The following is a 16,445-nucleotide window of genomic DNA, read 5'->3' as shown; positions in this document are numbered from 1 at the left end:
GCCGTGTGAGGGCTTCTCATTGCAGTGGCTTCTCTTGTTGCGGAGCACGGGCTCTAAGCATGCAGGCTTCAGTAGTTGTGGCTCATGGGCTTAGTTGCTCCGCGGCATGTGGGATCTTCCCGGACCAGGGCTCAAACCTGTGTCCCCTGTGTTGGCAGGCAGGTTCTTAACCACTGTGCCACCAGGGAAGCCCTCCCAGGCCTTTCTTCTCCAAATAATAGACCCAGTAAAGCAGCAGGATTTGGCCAACCAATAGGGCACAAATTATCACACAGACCCACACTGAGGTCCTACCTGTGAAAGCATTTTGTGGCTGGTAAAGTGCTTATAAATGGTAGGTGTCGTGTTTTTGCAAATACTTAAAGGTCACAGGTTCCCTGGGGTTCTTGGTGCCTTAAAGCTTAAAGAGTAAACTGTCTCATATTAAGAGTTTCACATATTTATTTATGTTTATTGAATTTCTTCTGTATTTAAGCATTGTTTAGTTGTGGTCAGCAAACTACAGCCAGCAGGTCAGATTTGACCTGTCCCTGTTTTTCATAGCCTGGGAGCAAAGAATGGTATTTACATTTTTATAAAATGGTTGAAAAAAATTAAAAGAAAAATAATATTTTGTGATATGTGAAAATTATATGAAATTCAAACATCAGGGTCCAAAAATGAAGTTTTATTGGAACACAGACATGCTCATTCATTCATGTGTTGTCTCTGGATGCTCTCCTGCTACAATTGGCAGAGTTGAGTAGTTGTGACAGAAACTGCATGCCCTGTCAAGCCTAAAACATTTACTATCTAGCCCTTTACAGAAAAAGCTTTCGATCCCTGTTCTAGACACTGGAAATACAGCTATAAACAACATAGACATAGCCTTTGCGTTCATAGAGCTTACATTCATGTGTAACATCACTTTAAAGATGGCCCCGGTGGAACTCACTCTTGGTCCTGGCTTAGAAACAGGTTCTAACCAACTGAGCTAAGTTATGTAATTTTAGCCAACATTGGCACAACCTATGGAATCTGATTTCTCATCAAATCAAATCAAATCAAACAAGCGTATCAATTAACTATGTTAGACTGCAAAGGTCTCTGCACTTAAGACATTAAACTAGTTGGGAAGCAAAATTTGTTTAAAAATGAAAGAAAAGAATAATGGTAATGACACACAACAGTTGCTTTTAACTTTTCAAAAGCCTTTTATGTGTGCTAGCTTACAAACTGCAGACTTCATGAGCTAAGAATTTAGGGTGGAAAAGCTCACTTTGGACTGATAGAGACTGAGTAGGCTTGCCAGAGGAAGTAGGATGTTGTCCAAAACGATGGTCATGATTTCATTCTTCAATCCCAGGGGCTTAACAAGTTGTCTCCTATGGAGAGAAGTCCAAGAAACTGCCTTTGAGGCTCTTTCCCATATTCCATGGTTTGGCAGAATTTCTGCTTTTATCCTCATGGTGTGAATGGACAGCCTCCCTTGGGCTGGTGAAATAGGAAGACAGGGATTGGGAGCTTCTCACCCAGCTTGTGAGGTGGGCAGGGATCTGCTCTCCCCTAAATGGGGAATCAGTGGAAGCAAGACTTGGGGGACAGGTATTAAATAATAGAAAAATTGGGTGGGAGGGCAAAAACTTTGATTTCTTAAAACGTAAGGAAGTCGGAAAGTCTGAGAGTCCTTTAGCTAACTTTCCAGCATGTCTAGAACACCAAAGGATTAGTTCTTCCACTATACCATGAGCAACATTCATACCTGCATGGCCCAGGGTTTTGTTCAATAAATGGTTCAATAAAAGAATGGCTGATAAAAAAGAATGAAATATTGCCATTTGCAGTGACAAGGATGGACCTAGAGATTATCATACTAAGTGAAGTAGGTCAGACAGAGAAAGACAAATATTATATGATACCACTTATATGTGGAATCTAAAAAATAATACAAAACAGAAACATAAAACAGAAACGTACTCTATATAAAAACAGAAACGTACTCTATATAAAACAGAACGTACAAAACGTACTCTATATAAAACAGAAACGTACTCACAGACATAGAAAACAAACTTATGGTTACCTAAGAGGAAAGGGTTGGGGGAGAGGGATAAATTAGAAGTATGGGATTAACAGATACAAACTACTATACATAAAATAGATAAGCAACAAGGATTTACTGTATAACACAGGGAACTGTCAATATCTTATAATAACCTATAGGGGAAAATAATCTGAAAAAATATATTTATAACTGAATCAGTTTGCTGTACATCTAAAACTAACACAATATTGTAAATCAACTATACTTCAATAAAGAAAAAAAGAATGGCTGAAAGAGTAAAGGAAGGAAGTCAAGTCTCACACGAACATTAATCAGAATGCTTAGAGCATAGTGTGCTCTCAGGAATACAAATTTATGGGTGTTCATTCATTAGCTCATTCAGCAAGTATTTATTGGGTCCTGCTATGTGCCAGGCACTGAAACCCATTTTATTTCAATGACTAATAGTGAAAACCTTTCTCAAATGTCAGTGTCTGCTTTGTTGCTTTAAAAAGTACAACCAGGCAAGTGTCCGGTATTGAACCCTCAAGAGGACTGGAGAGCATGGAGGATCTTTTTGACCTCACGGTTATTACCCTGGCTAATGTCATAGAAAATACTAAAGTTACTATAATGCTTAAGAAGGCACACTCTGCTGTCAGACTGCCTGGTGTCAAAGCTTTACCACTCATGAAATATATGGCACTGGGTTAATTTTGCCTCAATTTCTCCATCTGTGAAACAGGAAAATACTATTTCCTACTATATAGGGCTGCTGTGAGGTTAAATAATCAATGTATTATTTAATGTAGGAAACCCTCAAAGTGAATGGTAACTGTTTTTGTTATCACATAGGATTGGGCCTAGAAAAGATAGAGATGTTTGGACTGAATATATTGAGAACATGAGGACATGCCCCAGACCTTGGTGGTTCTGTTTTAATGCCATTTATAGTATACATAGCAGAAAGAGCATAACCCCTTTATTTGTAGTTTAACTCTTTGACTGTGTCCTCGCCTGAAAAGGCAGATAGCAATATCATCTAACTGATGGGCTCTTTGTGCATGGATCACATGTATGAGAGTGCCTGGAATTTAGTGAGCTCTCAATAAATATTACTTTCCTTCTGACAGAGTCAAATATGAGGAAGTAATTCCCTTTGATTAAGAGTTTTGATGAGTTGAGTTCTAGTTAATTGAACTGTAATATGTAAATCAACTTAATCGTGGACCGGCTCTGCCAGATAAACACCCAGCACCTGGTATGGTTTGGTTGAGCACCTTTATTTGTTTGATTTTGAAAAATTCTTTCCCTTTTTGTGGCTTTCTTAACATTGTGGATCCTCCAGCTCAGCCTTCAAGCAGTTTAGCCTTTCCAGTTGAAAGAAGGATTTTCAGAAGGTTTTAGAAGATTTTAATTATGGGACTTAACAGGATTGATTTAAATTAATCCAGATCAGTTGCAGACAATGGAACAATGGGCTGGTACCTTTTATCTTTCAAATAAAAGGAGAAAGATGGGAAGTGTTCCTAGTTGAGTCACAGGCTGTGGTGAGGATTAAATGAGTAAACATTGTGGTCTTTAGAGCGACAGATATTGGGTGGTAACTAGAGAATCATCAGCAGTCACCCTTTACCATGTATTTCCCTTTGTGGGACGTCTTCTTAGAATGGCAGGAAAGCAGAAAACAAACAGAAAGATATGTTTGTTATGACAAAGTAACATTGAAACCAGGGTGAAAGAGAATTGTGTGAGTTGAGTAAAGTGGGGGTAAAAAAGCATTGAAATGAGACAGAATAAAGGAGGCAAAAGGGAGACCTTGGGACCCTGTCCAGTGATAATTTCATGAAATTATGCTGGTTGGATGTATCCTTATTCTGATAATAATTTTCATCCCATGGCCATCACCTTAAAAACTTGTTCTCAGTTTTGAACACTGTTGACACTTTGGGCTGGGTAATTGTTGTGGGTGCCTGTCCTGTACATCGTAGGATGTTTAGCAGCATCCCCTGGTCCCTACCCACTAGATGCCAGTAGCACCTCACCTACCCTCCTACCCACCCACCCACCCCCCAGTATGATAACCCAGAATGTTTCCGGACCTTACTAAATGTTCCCTGGGGGGCAAAAATCACCCCCAGTTGAGAACCACTGCTCTGAAAGGATTTGTCTCCACTACTTTATGGGTCCCTGAGGCTCCAACATTCCTCTTAAGCCATTCCTTTGGCTAACTTATGGATCTCTCCAGCACTGACCAGATAAGCCACTTTGGCAGCCAAGTGGAGACCTCCTCAAAGTGGGCTGGGTAAATCCCCACAATGCCAGGCTCAGTGCCACATTTCCAAGTGTTGGGGCCGCCTAGATTATTTTCTAAGGTAATGTGAATCTTGTCTCCAGCGGTCCTTGACCCTCTTAAGTGAGTATTACCTGGGAATAATGACAACTCAATTCTGTTTGTGGTGCCTTTATTTACTGACAGTAAGCTTGGAGAAAGTCACAGACACTTAGTTGAAATTATTAAAATAAAGCCTGTAGGTTATCCTCTTAAAAGAGTACCCCAGAATGATTATTTGAATATAGTAATCAAGTATAGGCATAACCACAAAAGGAGGCTGAGAAGCCCACAGTAGGGAGAGCTGAATTGCCAAGTGGCATTTTAGGAAAACAAAGGCTTGGCAAGATAAAAACATCCACTTTCCTCCCCAGTTACAGGCTTAATGTTATTAATAACTCAGATGTCATATTTACGCCATTATTGGCAGCATGCATACAATTTAAATATTTTAGCTTCCATTATACAACTGGATCTATATTACTGACCTTCAAGGGCCCCATTCATAAGGGATGAGGAAAGGGAACAATCAGCTACTTCATGCAAGGGCTGACCAGCAGACTGGGTTTCCCAGCATTGTCAGACAAACCACCGCACAGGGAATGCTTTGGAGCCGCTTGGAAATGGCAGGGTCAGGACAGAGAATGATAGGGGTGGGGGAGCTTTCAGGGAAGGGAGAGAGCCAAGGCTTTTTTTCTTTTTGAAAAAGAGATATCCCACCTTTGTTCCAAAGGAGAATGAAATATCCATTAAGACTGGTGACACTGGGAATTTTGTTTCAGCTCAGTTCCTTTTGTTGTGACTCCAGGGCAGAGGCGAGGAATCTGGGGTGACAAGGTTTCAAGCTAAGATGAGAAAGAAAAAGAATTCCTTCCAAGGATTTCTTCTATTGTCTCCTCAAGAATAAATATTTATAGAGAAAGTTCAAGTGAAGTCTTTTACAATGGTCATGGCTTTAAGACTAAGCCTTTGAGAGAAAACATGTAAAACTATGCTTAAATGAAGGGTGATCCAATTAGGCTTCCCAGGGTAAAAAACCAAGAAACCTCAAGATAATTTCCTATGTAAAATCTAATTGTGTTCTCAAGTGGAATAGGAATACTACTTTGAATTATCCCAGCTCCATAGACTGCAGCAAAAATGTACAGCCAAATTGGATTCTATTTTAAGTAATTAAATTATTTCCCTTCACAGGATCTATAATTTGTCTTCAACAAATGTGATTTGCCTCAGAAAGATAAGACATTGCAATTTTTCCTCCAAAATGGATTTTCTGTGCCAGAAACAATTATGAAAAGTAGACCAAATATTGCCTTATTTATATCCTGGTTATTATCTTTGAGGGCATGCCTGGAGTGCCGTGTGTGTGTCACAAAGTGAGACAGGTATGGCTACCATAGTTTAGAAATTATCTTTGAATGGAGACCGGAGCTGAAATGTACTCAAGAGCTTGGGGCTTGCACAATGGTAGTGTAAATAGCTACGGGTGATGTTACATAAGACTCCAAAATCTTGTGCAAAACGTGGGCAATGGGGAGCTTGCATCAATGGACCTTTCTTCTGAGCTCTGAAAGCACCAATTTAACTTTTATCTGCTTGGCTGAACCCTTGAGGTGCTAGATGTTGCAATAGATTAAGTGTTGAGATTTGCATAGAAGATATTGCAAGAGGGGTATTTTGGGCATGGTTAATTTTATGAAGAAAACATTCACTTTTGGCTTTTATTTTCAATAGCAGTTCAGTTGCCTTATGACCAGGTGTTCTGGGGGACAACAGTGGGTAATGGTTAAGAGCAAGGGCTGGAAGGATGAATGGAGTCAGCTCCTGGTTATGTCCCCTTGAAAGTGCAAGTTATGGCAAGTCTCTGAACCTCAGTCTCCTTGCCTGTCAAAAGGGTGTGACGACATCTAGATTGAGAGGCGTAGATGAGAAGAGCATACAATGCCTGGCTGGCACAGACCTGGAGTACACAAGGGGATGATAGTAGTAAAATCTAAAACATGGGATTGCATACCTTTTCTTCTTTATGCACATTTATCCTTCGGGAAGATTATCTTTCATAGGAATATGTACTGGCTGGATATTTCTAAACTTCCATGAGTTAAGAGTGGTTAAGACTTCAGATACTGAAGTCACATTACCTGGCTTGAGATATTCATTGTGCTTACTTACTATACTTTGACCAAGTCACTTAGGCTTTCTGTACTTTGGTTTCCTGCTCTACAAAATGTTAGTAGTAATAGAACCAGAGCCTGTCATAGAGTTGTGATAAGGATTAAGTAAAATATTACAACTAAAATACCTAGGACAGGATCTGACATACCATGCAGGTATCTACTGTTATTTTTGACTTCTGCCAGCCAAAGGAATGTCAATAGGAATCAGAACATAACACTAAGTAGGTTTATCATGTACTTTTATTAACAACTTAATACAAGGCTGTACATTGTAGGTACTGAAATCAACCCACTCCTGCAAACTGAAAAACCAGCATTTCTATACCACTTCAGGCTTTGGTTAAAAGTGCCATCTTCTACAGCAAAATCACATAGTGTAACCAAACAATTTAAGAGCAGGAAGAGGAAAATGTTCCACTGGAATGGACAGATTATTTATTTACAAACAGCTGAGGATACTTTCTAGCTTAAGTGATTTCACTATACACTCTGGAATGTTCAGTTCCCTTTTCTACGGTCCTACAATGACATACAGCAACTAAGAACTTGGCCACAGGTCCTGCCTAGACGCTCATCAACATGAAACAACAACAAAAAATATTTATATAAATAAGTCAATTAAACCTCACAAAAACTAAAGGCACACAAGAAAAAAAGTCCCAACAGTCGATAAAAACTGTACAGTGTTGGTCAGTCTTTTATATCTGAAAAAATGTGTAACTTCAGAAAAAGTTCTTTAATGTATAAAAGTCCAGTGTTAGCTGGAGTGAAAACTCGAAGACTCTGACTCAGTTGAAACAGAAGAATGTCCACCCCGCTTTCCCTTGGAGAGAATCTTCAGGCTGGACCCTCTGCTCACAGAGGTGAGTGCATGCTGGGCAGAGGTTTTAAATTTGGCCCCAAGGAAGGCATAGAGGATGGGATTCAGGCAACAATGGAAAAAGGCTAGGGCCTCGGTGATGGAAATCCACTTGTGCACAGTGCTCTCAAACTCACACCCTTGCTGGATGATTTCCAGGAGGATGAAGGAGTCGATGCTGATCCCAATGTAGTAGGGCAGCCAGCAGGCAAAGAAAGCCAGGATGAGGATAACTGTGGTCTTGAGGGCCTTTCGCTTCTGGTAGCCCTTGGAGTGGGACAGCTTGGAGATGATAATGCAATAGCAGGACAGGATGACGATACCCGGCAGGATAAGGCCAACCACGATGTGCTGAAACTGGAACACCACCAACCACAAGTCGTTGGGATAGAAGCGGTCGCAGATGTACCTCCCATCCCCCTCCTCGACGTTGGCAAAGATGAAATCGGGAATAGTCAACAGGAGAGCAGGTATCCAGACACCAACATAGACCACCTTTTCAGCCAACAGCTTCCTTGGCCTCTGACTGTTGGTGGCGTGGACGATAGCCAGGTACCGGTCCAGACTGATGAAGGCCAGGATGAGGACACTGCTGTAGAGGTTGACTGTGTAGATGACATGGACTGCCTTGCACAGGAACTTCCCAAAGTACCAGTTTGCCACGGCATCAACTGCCCAGAAGGGAAGTGTGAGAACAAAGAGGAGGTCTGCCACAGACAGGTGCAGTCTGTACTTGTCTGTCATGCTTCTTAGTTTCTTCTGGTAACCCATGACCAGGATGACCAATCCGTTACCCACTATGCCAGTCAAGAAGATGATGGAGTAGACAGTGGGCAGAAAGATACGGTTGAAATGGGCATTTTCCTCCCGGAAGCAGGGTTCCTTTATGGAGTCATAGTCTCCTGAGCCCAAGTCATCCTCTGTGTAATTATCTGAAGAGAATATCTGAAAAAGGCAAGGGAATGGACATTCACTTTCAAGTTCAGCAGGCATTCCCGAAGTTCCAAACAATGTTTCTGGTATTTTAAAAAAGCAATTTATAAAAACCAACTCAGCCCGGCCTGCTTCAGGAAATTCTGCTCCCACTAAAGTACTGGGGTCAGAGCACAAGGGAATTATTCTAGACTCCTACAACTCTCCTGCCATCTTCCCCCATAGTCGCTTCATTATATCCCTCATTAGGAGAACCAGTTACAAAATTCTTTGTTCAAAACAAGAGGGCGATGAGATTCTTTGGGTTCCAAAGTCACATCTTTGCTAACTCTTCTGCCCCGCCCACTAGAGGGAGGGAAAAACCTTGGGAGGAAAAAAACCAAAACAAAACACAAAGAGGCCACTCCTAGGCGGCATGATGGTGGGACTGGGGGTAGAACCTTGTGTTCCGAGGAGCTGGGATTAACTTTCTCTATGAAGATTCGCCAGGAGAGGGAAGAGGGGAGGAAGAAGCACTGCGGGGTCCCAAAGACTCTTATTCTAAGGCATGAAACACTGTTTTCTCCACGACTGTCTAAACACAAACCATTCCGTACTTCAAGCAACACGTAGTGGGGAAGGGGAATGCGGTCTTAAACGAAGGGCTTTGGTGCTTGAGGGCGGGGGTGGGGTGTCAGAAGCGGGGAACCCTCACTCCCACCGGCGCCGCTCAGGGGCGTGGGTTTCTCTGCCAAACCCATGTTTATCACTTGGCGCCTTTGGGACGTTAGCGAGCACAGCATTTTAATGGGAGGGGAAAGTCACGGGGTCTGCACCCGTGGTCCTCGCCCCGAGTTTCATTTCCTCACTCTCCCGGGTCGCTTCTCATCCCGCCACGGATCCAGTTAATGGGGTGGGAGGTCTGCAAGCTGGAAACCTCCAGGCGGAGGGCGCCCTGGGGGCCGGGTGGTCCAGCTCCAGCCTTCCGCGCGGCCCACCACGCCCACCGCCGGCAGGCAGTGGCTCCAACGGTTTGGCCCCGCCGCACGCCAGGCGCGGTCCTGCAGGGTGCTGGGGAGAGATTGGGCTGCTCCGCCGCGGGAGCCTTTGAATCGCGCGCCGCTGGGGGAAACGAAAAGCCTCCCTACCAAGGGGATTTCAAAAGGCTCCAGGAAACCACCGACGGTTAACTGGCGCAACGGGGCTCGGTGAGAGCCCAACTGTCCCCACTTGCACCTGCGTGTCTGCGCCGCAACTACCGGCAGCCCAGGTGCCCTCCCAGCCCTTCACTCCACCCTTAGTCCCCGCCGCGCACACCTCGGGGTGCTGCTGCACCGTGACCGTTTATATACTCCTTCAACTTCTGCACGACCCCCAACTCCAGAAGCCCGGGGCCCACTCGCGGCGCTGGCGACGCCCGCGATGTCTCTCCCTCGATCCTCAGTGGCGCGGGCTGCTCCCGGCCACCTCCCTGCTGCGGCCAACGCGCAGACACCTCAGCCAAGCGGCACGGTGGGTCCGCCCTCTGCTCCCAGTGCCCGGGCACTGGCACAGCTCCGCGGGCAGCAGAGTTTAGCGAACACGCGCCCAACACCAAGAGTGGTCCCCAGGCGCCTTTGCTCCTCAAGTTAACCAGGGGCGCAGTCTCCCTCTGGGAACTCAGCCCCGGCGCGCCGCCCTCCACCTCCAAATTCAGATCATGTAATTCGCTCCAAAAGAAACCCCCGCTCCCCCGAGTAAGAGACCCACGGTCTCTGGCAGCGCGCACATCTTCTCTGCACTTGTGCACAGAATGTTCTGTTTGCAAACAGCGTGCAAACCCGGCGCGCGCCGCAGAACTCCAGGGGGAGATACATGCAGCCAACGAAAACGGTCGTTCCCATCTTTTCTCCTCTACTTAGAAAAAGATTTCAGTCCAACCCCACCCCTCCACCCCGACCGTAGCCAAGCGCACGAAAACTCCTTTCTATGCCCCTTCTCGGGGGCACGGGCACCTCCAATATTCTGGTCGTTTCTGCCCGCTCGGAGAGGGGTTGCGCTCTAAATTCATGTGTTTGTAATACGTTTAAGAAAAAGCAGGTTGAAACGACTTACATGGAACCCGTCCATGGTAATCGCTTGCTCTCCAGCCGCGGGGGCTACCGGAGTACTCAAGTCCTAGGAGACACTTTGCTACCTGCTGCCACAGCCAACAAACTGAAGTTTCCAGTGGAAGCTGGACTTTTATAAAAACACGCTCCGCGGGCGGCGCATGCGCCGCGCGGGTGGGCGGGAGGGCGGGGCGGGGAGAAAGGCGGGGTGGGGGGGGAGAGGGGCAGATGAGCGGGTGGAGGCCGCGAGGGAGGGGCGAGGGGGTAAGCACTCAGGCGGCCCCCGCAGGCTAAGCCAGGGAAGCCCCTCAGCGGCTCCCTTTAGCTCTAGCTCGCGATCACCTCGTGAGTCTAGAGCTGTGGAGGGCGCCCCGGAGGCGTGCCGCAACTTGGGAAAGCAGGATGCGCCTGCAGGGAGGTTGAAAGCGCGGGCGACCGACGCGTCCCTGTGTGGAGCGTCTATCCTTGCTCACGTGGGTGGCATTCCAGACCCGGGAAGGCTACAGATGGAGACACTGAGGTCCAGAGAGGGGAAATGACTTGCCAGAGTAACCCGACCAATAGGCGGCAATGCTGGCATCGGGTCCAACATCTGACTCCACTCCCTGCTCTTTCAGCACATGCAATCCATTCAGGAAATGAAATAAGTAAAGATTCTTTCTTCAGAGCACAACTGTGTATAACTAGGCATGCACATCCACAGTAATAGTACTAGAGTCAGGAAACAATTTCAGAAGAAGGTAGGATGATTTGGCATAATTCTGGGGGGAGGCTGTGATAGAGAAGTAGGTATGTATTCCCGGGTAACCAATTCGTGAATAGTACTTAAAAATATATATATATATATATATATATATATATATATATATATATGCTTTGTTCTCTTAGAGAAACTTAGCGAATAGTACTTTTGTAACATATCACAAGGTACTTGCACAGAATCATTCATTCCCACAACACCCTGTGGGTGTTACCATTACAGAGATGCATTTAGTCAACAGATATTTAGTGAGGGCTGACTGCATGCCACGCACTGTTCCAGGCGCTGGGGATACAGCGGTGAACCTGGCAAAGCCCCCAGGCGGAGGAAACAGGAAGGAGCCCTGCAGAGATGAAATGCCAGGGTTGGCAGGAGATTCCAAGAGGACTCGAACCCACATCTACCGGTCCCGCATCTGCAGTCCGACCCAATACGGAGGACAAGCCTTGGCAGCGGTAAGAAGTTAGGTTGGAGAGCAGGGCGGGGTGGAGTTGGGGTGGAGTCTGGACGCTTAACCCCAGACGGCTGGGGTTTGCAGTGGGCGCCTAGACAGTGCTTTCCAGTATCGCGCCACTTCCCACCCACGGAGAGCCTGGGTGGGGCCGGGGACCCAGTGAGGGACGGGGCCGAGAAATAGTGCGACCGACCGCAGGCGGGGGTGACCGCAGGAGTGACAGCGGGGACCGAGATGCGTCAGCCGCCGGGAGAGGTGGTTGCACTGCGACGGGCACTCCAGACGCCTCCCACCCTGGGACCCTCGCGAGAAGAGGGCTTGCCCAGACTGGACCTTAAGCACCACCCCCTTTTTCTTCCAGATGAAACCTTTCAATCTGGAGGTGTTCCAGAGACAGTGGGTAGGCTGGGAACTGTATCTCTACAGAGCATAAGCTTTTCCTCTTTTGTCTGGACCCTTTCCCTAATATTTGTCGGTGAAGGTCCTCATCTACTGAAAGCTGATATTGGAGTTACGAGGTGGGACTCTCAGAAACTGTCAATTTAGGACACAATAATGATGGGATAAAATCGGACATAATATTATGTTATGTAGAATTTTTTTAAGTCTTAAAAGCACTTTAAATTTTGATAAATCATTAATAAAATGTCGGGATCTTCACATTTCCATAAACTAGGTAGGACAGGCATCCTATCGGCTGAAGGGCTGGAGTTTCAGACAGGTTCCACGGCTTGCTTTTCTTGAAGCTTAGTAGTGGCAGAATCGGTATGTTTTGACCCAGAATGTCAGCAGCATTGTACCTCAAAACTCTTATCTTCACAATGGCTAAAACCTGAAAAGTGGAATCTCCCAAACCCACCCAAAAAGGGGAGAGAAGGTAAATCCAGAGTAAAATGATTTGCACAATAAATATTTGTTGATTGTTTGCAGACAAAAGAAAGCTCCTTTCCTTTATCTGAGCACTCCTTTACATCCTTTTAGGTATATTGCTAGAAGGAAGAAGATAGTTAAGAGAACAATGAAATGCTATTTCGTGACTATCAAATTAGGCAAAAAATTTTCTTTGCAAAGATAATATTGGGTCTCAGGATTTGATAAGACCAACTGTCTCTCACCTGTGGCTGGTGGGAATGTGGGTTGGGACAATCCTTTGTGGAAAACACTTTATATTCAGCAGGAACCTTAGAACAGTAATTCCATAAGTTTCTATGGAAACTTATCCTAAAGAAATAGGATTTTGCAACAAAAGTATTCACGTTCACAGAGGCATTTTTATAATAGTGAAGTATCTGAACAGCCCTAAGTGTCCACTAGAATAGCTGAGAAAACGTTGGTACATCCATATGTGGAATTCCATATGCCCATTGCAAATGATGTTTGCAAAGAATTTTTAATGACAGAGGAAAATGCTTATGAAACATTAGGTACAAAAACCAGGATTCCAAACTGTGTATATAGTGTGATCTCAGTTATGTTAAAATTAGGAGAAGGTTGGAAGGAAAGCCAAAGTGTTTATAGGAGTTTTCATTGGGTACAGAATTATATTTGATTTTTTACTTTGTTCCTTGCGTTTTACTGTGCTTTCCAAATTTCCTATAGATGTGAAACATTTTCATGTTCAGGAAAAAGTCAATATGATAAAAAAGGAAACAATCCTTTCTCATACCTTTCCACTTCCTAAAGTATTCGCTAGACATGAATACTTTTTCTATGATAGTCGTCCTTTCCTCTTTCTAAGGAATGGTCTCAGGTCATTTTCCTCTGGGCTAATCCTACCTGAACTGATTTTTTAAACGCTCTGATGTTCTTAAAAACAAAGCAGAACAAAAAACTCAAACATTGATTGAAGGCTTGTAATATGCAGCCCACCTCATATAATCCCCTCAACAACTCTGGAAGGCATGTACCACCTCTACTCCACGGGTAAGCAGACTGAAGTCCAGAGAGGGTGAGGAACTTGGCTGTGATCACACAGTGAGGATCTGCACCCAGTCCGTCTGGCTCCAAAGCCCAGGCTGTCTCCACTACATCACAGTGTCTGCTTTCTCTGATGCTGAGATTCACCGTCTGAAACTCCTTCCTCTGAAAGGTCATTTGGCGTTTACTTACATGCTACTTTGAGTGGCATCTCTTGTGACAATATTCAATTTTAAAATGAGTGTATAGCTTTTCTTCTCTCCCCCAAATAGTCTAGGTTCCTTAAAGTGAATGCTCAGATATCCTCTATGCAGCTAGCCACTGATGAACAAATGATGGACTCCTTAATCGTTTACTGAAGCTTTGTTTAACGAATTAATGACTTCCCTGTGTGGCTCTGGCAACAGAGCTAGGCCTAGGGGCTGTCAGGGCTTGGCAGGGTCCCCAAGTTCTCAGGCTGGCTTTAGCCCAGGGAATAACTAGTCTTGGCCGTGGTTTGGAGGGGATGCTTACAAATCCAGTGACACAGTGGCAAGCATTCTGCCACCTCCTGTTGCTCGCTCTGCAGCTGGTTGGTTTGTGTGTGAGCTTGTGTGCGTGTGTGTGTTATCTGTCTGTGTATGACAGAAAGCTGTACTCTGTCCCCAGATAGGCTCAAAGCCAGTTGGGGAGAAAGCTTAGGGACAGACCTCCTCCTGATGGTGGATGGCAGGAGGCAGCTGCATCAAAGGCCTTCTGAAAGCACCGGGTCCCCCTGTCCCCTCCCTGGGCCCTCCCCTGTCTCTGAAAAGAAAAATTGCCACTTTTGTTTTTGACAGAGAAAAAAAATACCAACTTCCTTGATGGCAGTAGGGGATACTCAAAGGGACAAAGTTAATATTTTCCCAAGTAATTTTTTAAAAAGGAAGCTATTTCTCAAGGGCCATGTAATTCTAACAGAGGGTTACATATCTCAAAGTGACAATGCTATCAAATGTCAACTATTTCCAAGCTGATATTAGGTGGGAGAAATGGTCCACCACCCCACTGCCACTGCACCCAGCCCACTCCTCATTCCCCAGCTCCTTATGTCACCAACACCTACGGGTGAAAAATGACTTTGGCAAATAAACCTGTCTTCCATCTTGCAGCTATATACCAATTTAGGAAGATTATTACTGGTTTTCCAGGTACCATTTTCATCCTAAATTTAAGTCATATCTTGAGTTTCTAAAAGGTCTGATTTCGCTAAAATGAGATTATTCATGATTTCCATTGAAGCTCTGTAGCAGTCAAAAACAGTTAACGAAATTGCCTTTACAAAGAGAAAAGCTAGACTAGTAAACAAATACAGCCAATTTAGAGTCACTCTGGTAAGTCATTTTAACAAAGCAGCCACTTAATTGACAGTGCAATGATCATAACTTTACTAATTCCACTGCCAGGAGGATGTATTACTCTCAGAGTTTGCTGGCCTCATGTGGCAGGTGTGGTGTGTGGATCTGAAGAACAAACAACAAACAGACTCAGTGCTGCTACCTCAAAAATTATGGTGTCAAGCTGGGAAAGAGGGCATGACTTTAGGAAATAATTGAGTGAGAAAACTCTGTTCTCCATGGAGAAGGCTTGTCATTGTTTTCCTTAAACCAGTAATTTATTGGCGGTGACCTCAGGCAGCTATATAACAAGAGGAAGCGCCCAGAGCCCTGTGGACAGTCCACTTTCTAAAGAGAATTATGCATCCATTGCAGAGCCAGGGTGCTCCCAGAAATGTGATCTGATCACCCATACAGATGGGCTCTGAGATCATTCTACCAAGAGTTTTATATTAGCAGAAGGACAGGATGGGAAGTGTGTGTGTGTGTGTGTGTGTGTGTGTGTGTGTGTGTGTGTGTAGAGGGAATTCATGCAATGTTCTCGCATGAGCAAGTTATTAAATCCAAAGCCATAATCAATCTGGCTGTAAGTAGCCAGAGCTACTTGTAAAGGTCTAAGGCACCAGTGACAAATTCTAAAAACCTGCAGATACTGTAAATGAATGAGGCAATAGGGAGTGGTAGGGACTGTGAAGAAATGGAGGATACATACCCTGTCCAGAGTGGGTAGCCACTATCCTTGATTGCCCTATGTGGGAATTTGGGCCATATCTTCCAATTTTTTAAAGAGAAGCTGAAAGTCCTGATTTGTTAAATGTGAAATCTCTCAACTTTAAAATGTAGATTCAAAACAAACAAGCAAACAAACAAAACCTTTAAAAGCTTCCAGTTTACACTGGCCTAAGGTATTGGCACTAGGAATCAAAAGACTAATTGGGGGTTGGGAGACCTGGAAGGATGGAACAGATACAGACAAGGGCAACAGTGTCAAATAATCAGAATCAGCTTCAGAACCCTTTTGCAGTAGCCTCTGTGCCATAATTTGTCCATTACGCCAAGACTGAAATTAATCACTTTGGATTTCCTGAATTGATTCTCCCCTCTAGCTCCCACTGTACTCAGGTTAATATTTAGGACCCTGAAGAGAATGAACTCAACTTCTGTGTGACTCTGTTTTATTCCCCCAAACACTTCCCCATCCCTAGGCTCTCAGCCTTCTTGGCTACCTTGCATGCATGAATGCTGGGCTGTTACTCCTTTCAGCCTTGTAGGACAGCTTCCTTTGGGAAAACGGGAAGACGGACATTCCTTCCTCTTCTCTTTAAACAAGAACACTGACAGTAGAAGGAAGGATTGCCAGCTGAACAGTGAAGCTTAGTGGTTTGGAGCACAGGACTTTGGAGCCGGCTCATATACACACTTGAGTGCTGACTCCACATCTTTTCCAGCTCTACATGCAGGGGCATCATAGCTGGGCAAACGTATCTCGTAAGTCTGTTTCCTTAGCTGTAATAGATAACAACAGCATTTCCATTTTTGGATTGTTGTGTGGATTAAATAGGAAAA

General features: G+C 44.6%; 1 protein-coding gene across 1 annotated transcript; it reads right to left on the bottom strand.

The window, feature by feature from the left end:
• Positions 1–6,756: 6,756 nt before the first annotated feature.
• Positions 6,757–10,507, bottom strand: CXCR4 (C-X-C motif chemokine receptor 4). The gene is made up of 2 exons (XM_029225984.1): positions 10,398–10,507; positions 6,757–8,336 (listed from the first exon to the last, which is right to left on the bottom strand). The coding sequence occupies exons 1-2, from the start codon at positions 10,410–10,412 to the stop codon at positions 7,290–7,292; spliced, it is 1,062 nt and encodes a 353-aa protein (XP_029081817.1). The 5' UTR covers positions 10,413–10,507; the 3' UTR covers positions 6,757–7,289.
• Between the last annotated feature and the right edge of the window lie 5,938 nt (positions 10,508–16,445).

Source organism: Monodon monoceros, unplaced genomic scaffold (assembly GCF_005190385.1).
Source record: "Monodon monoceros isolate NGI ecotype Baffin Bay Population unplaced genomic scaffold, NGI_Narwhal_1 Super_Scaffold_16, whole genome shotgun sequence".
In the NCBI taxonomy this organism is placed as follows: Eukaryota; Metazoa; Chordata; class Mammalia; order Artiodactyla; family Monodontidae; genus Monodon; species Monodon monoceros.
The sequence above is the reverse complement of the archived record's forward strand: the minus strand, read 5'-3'. Positions and strand labels throughout refer to the sequence as shown.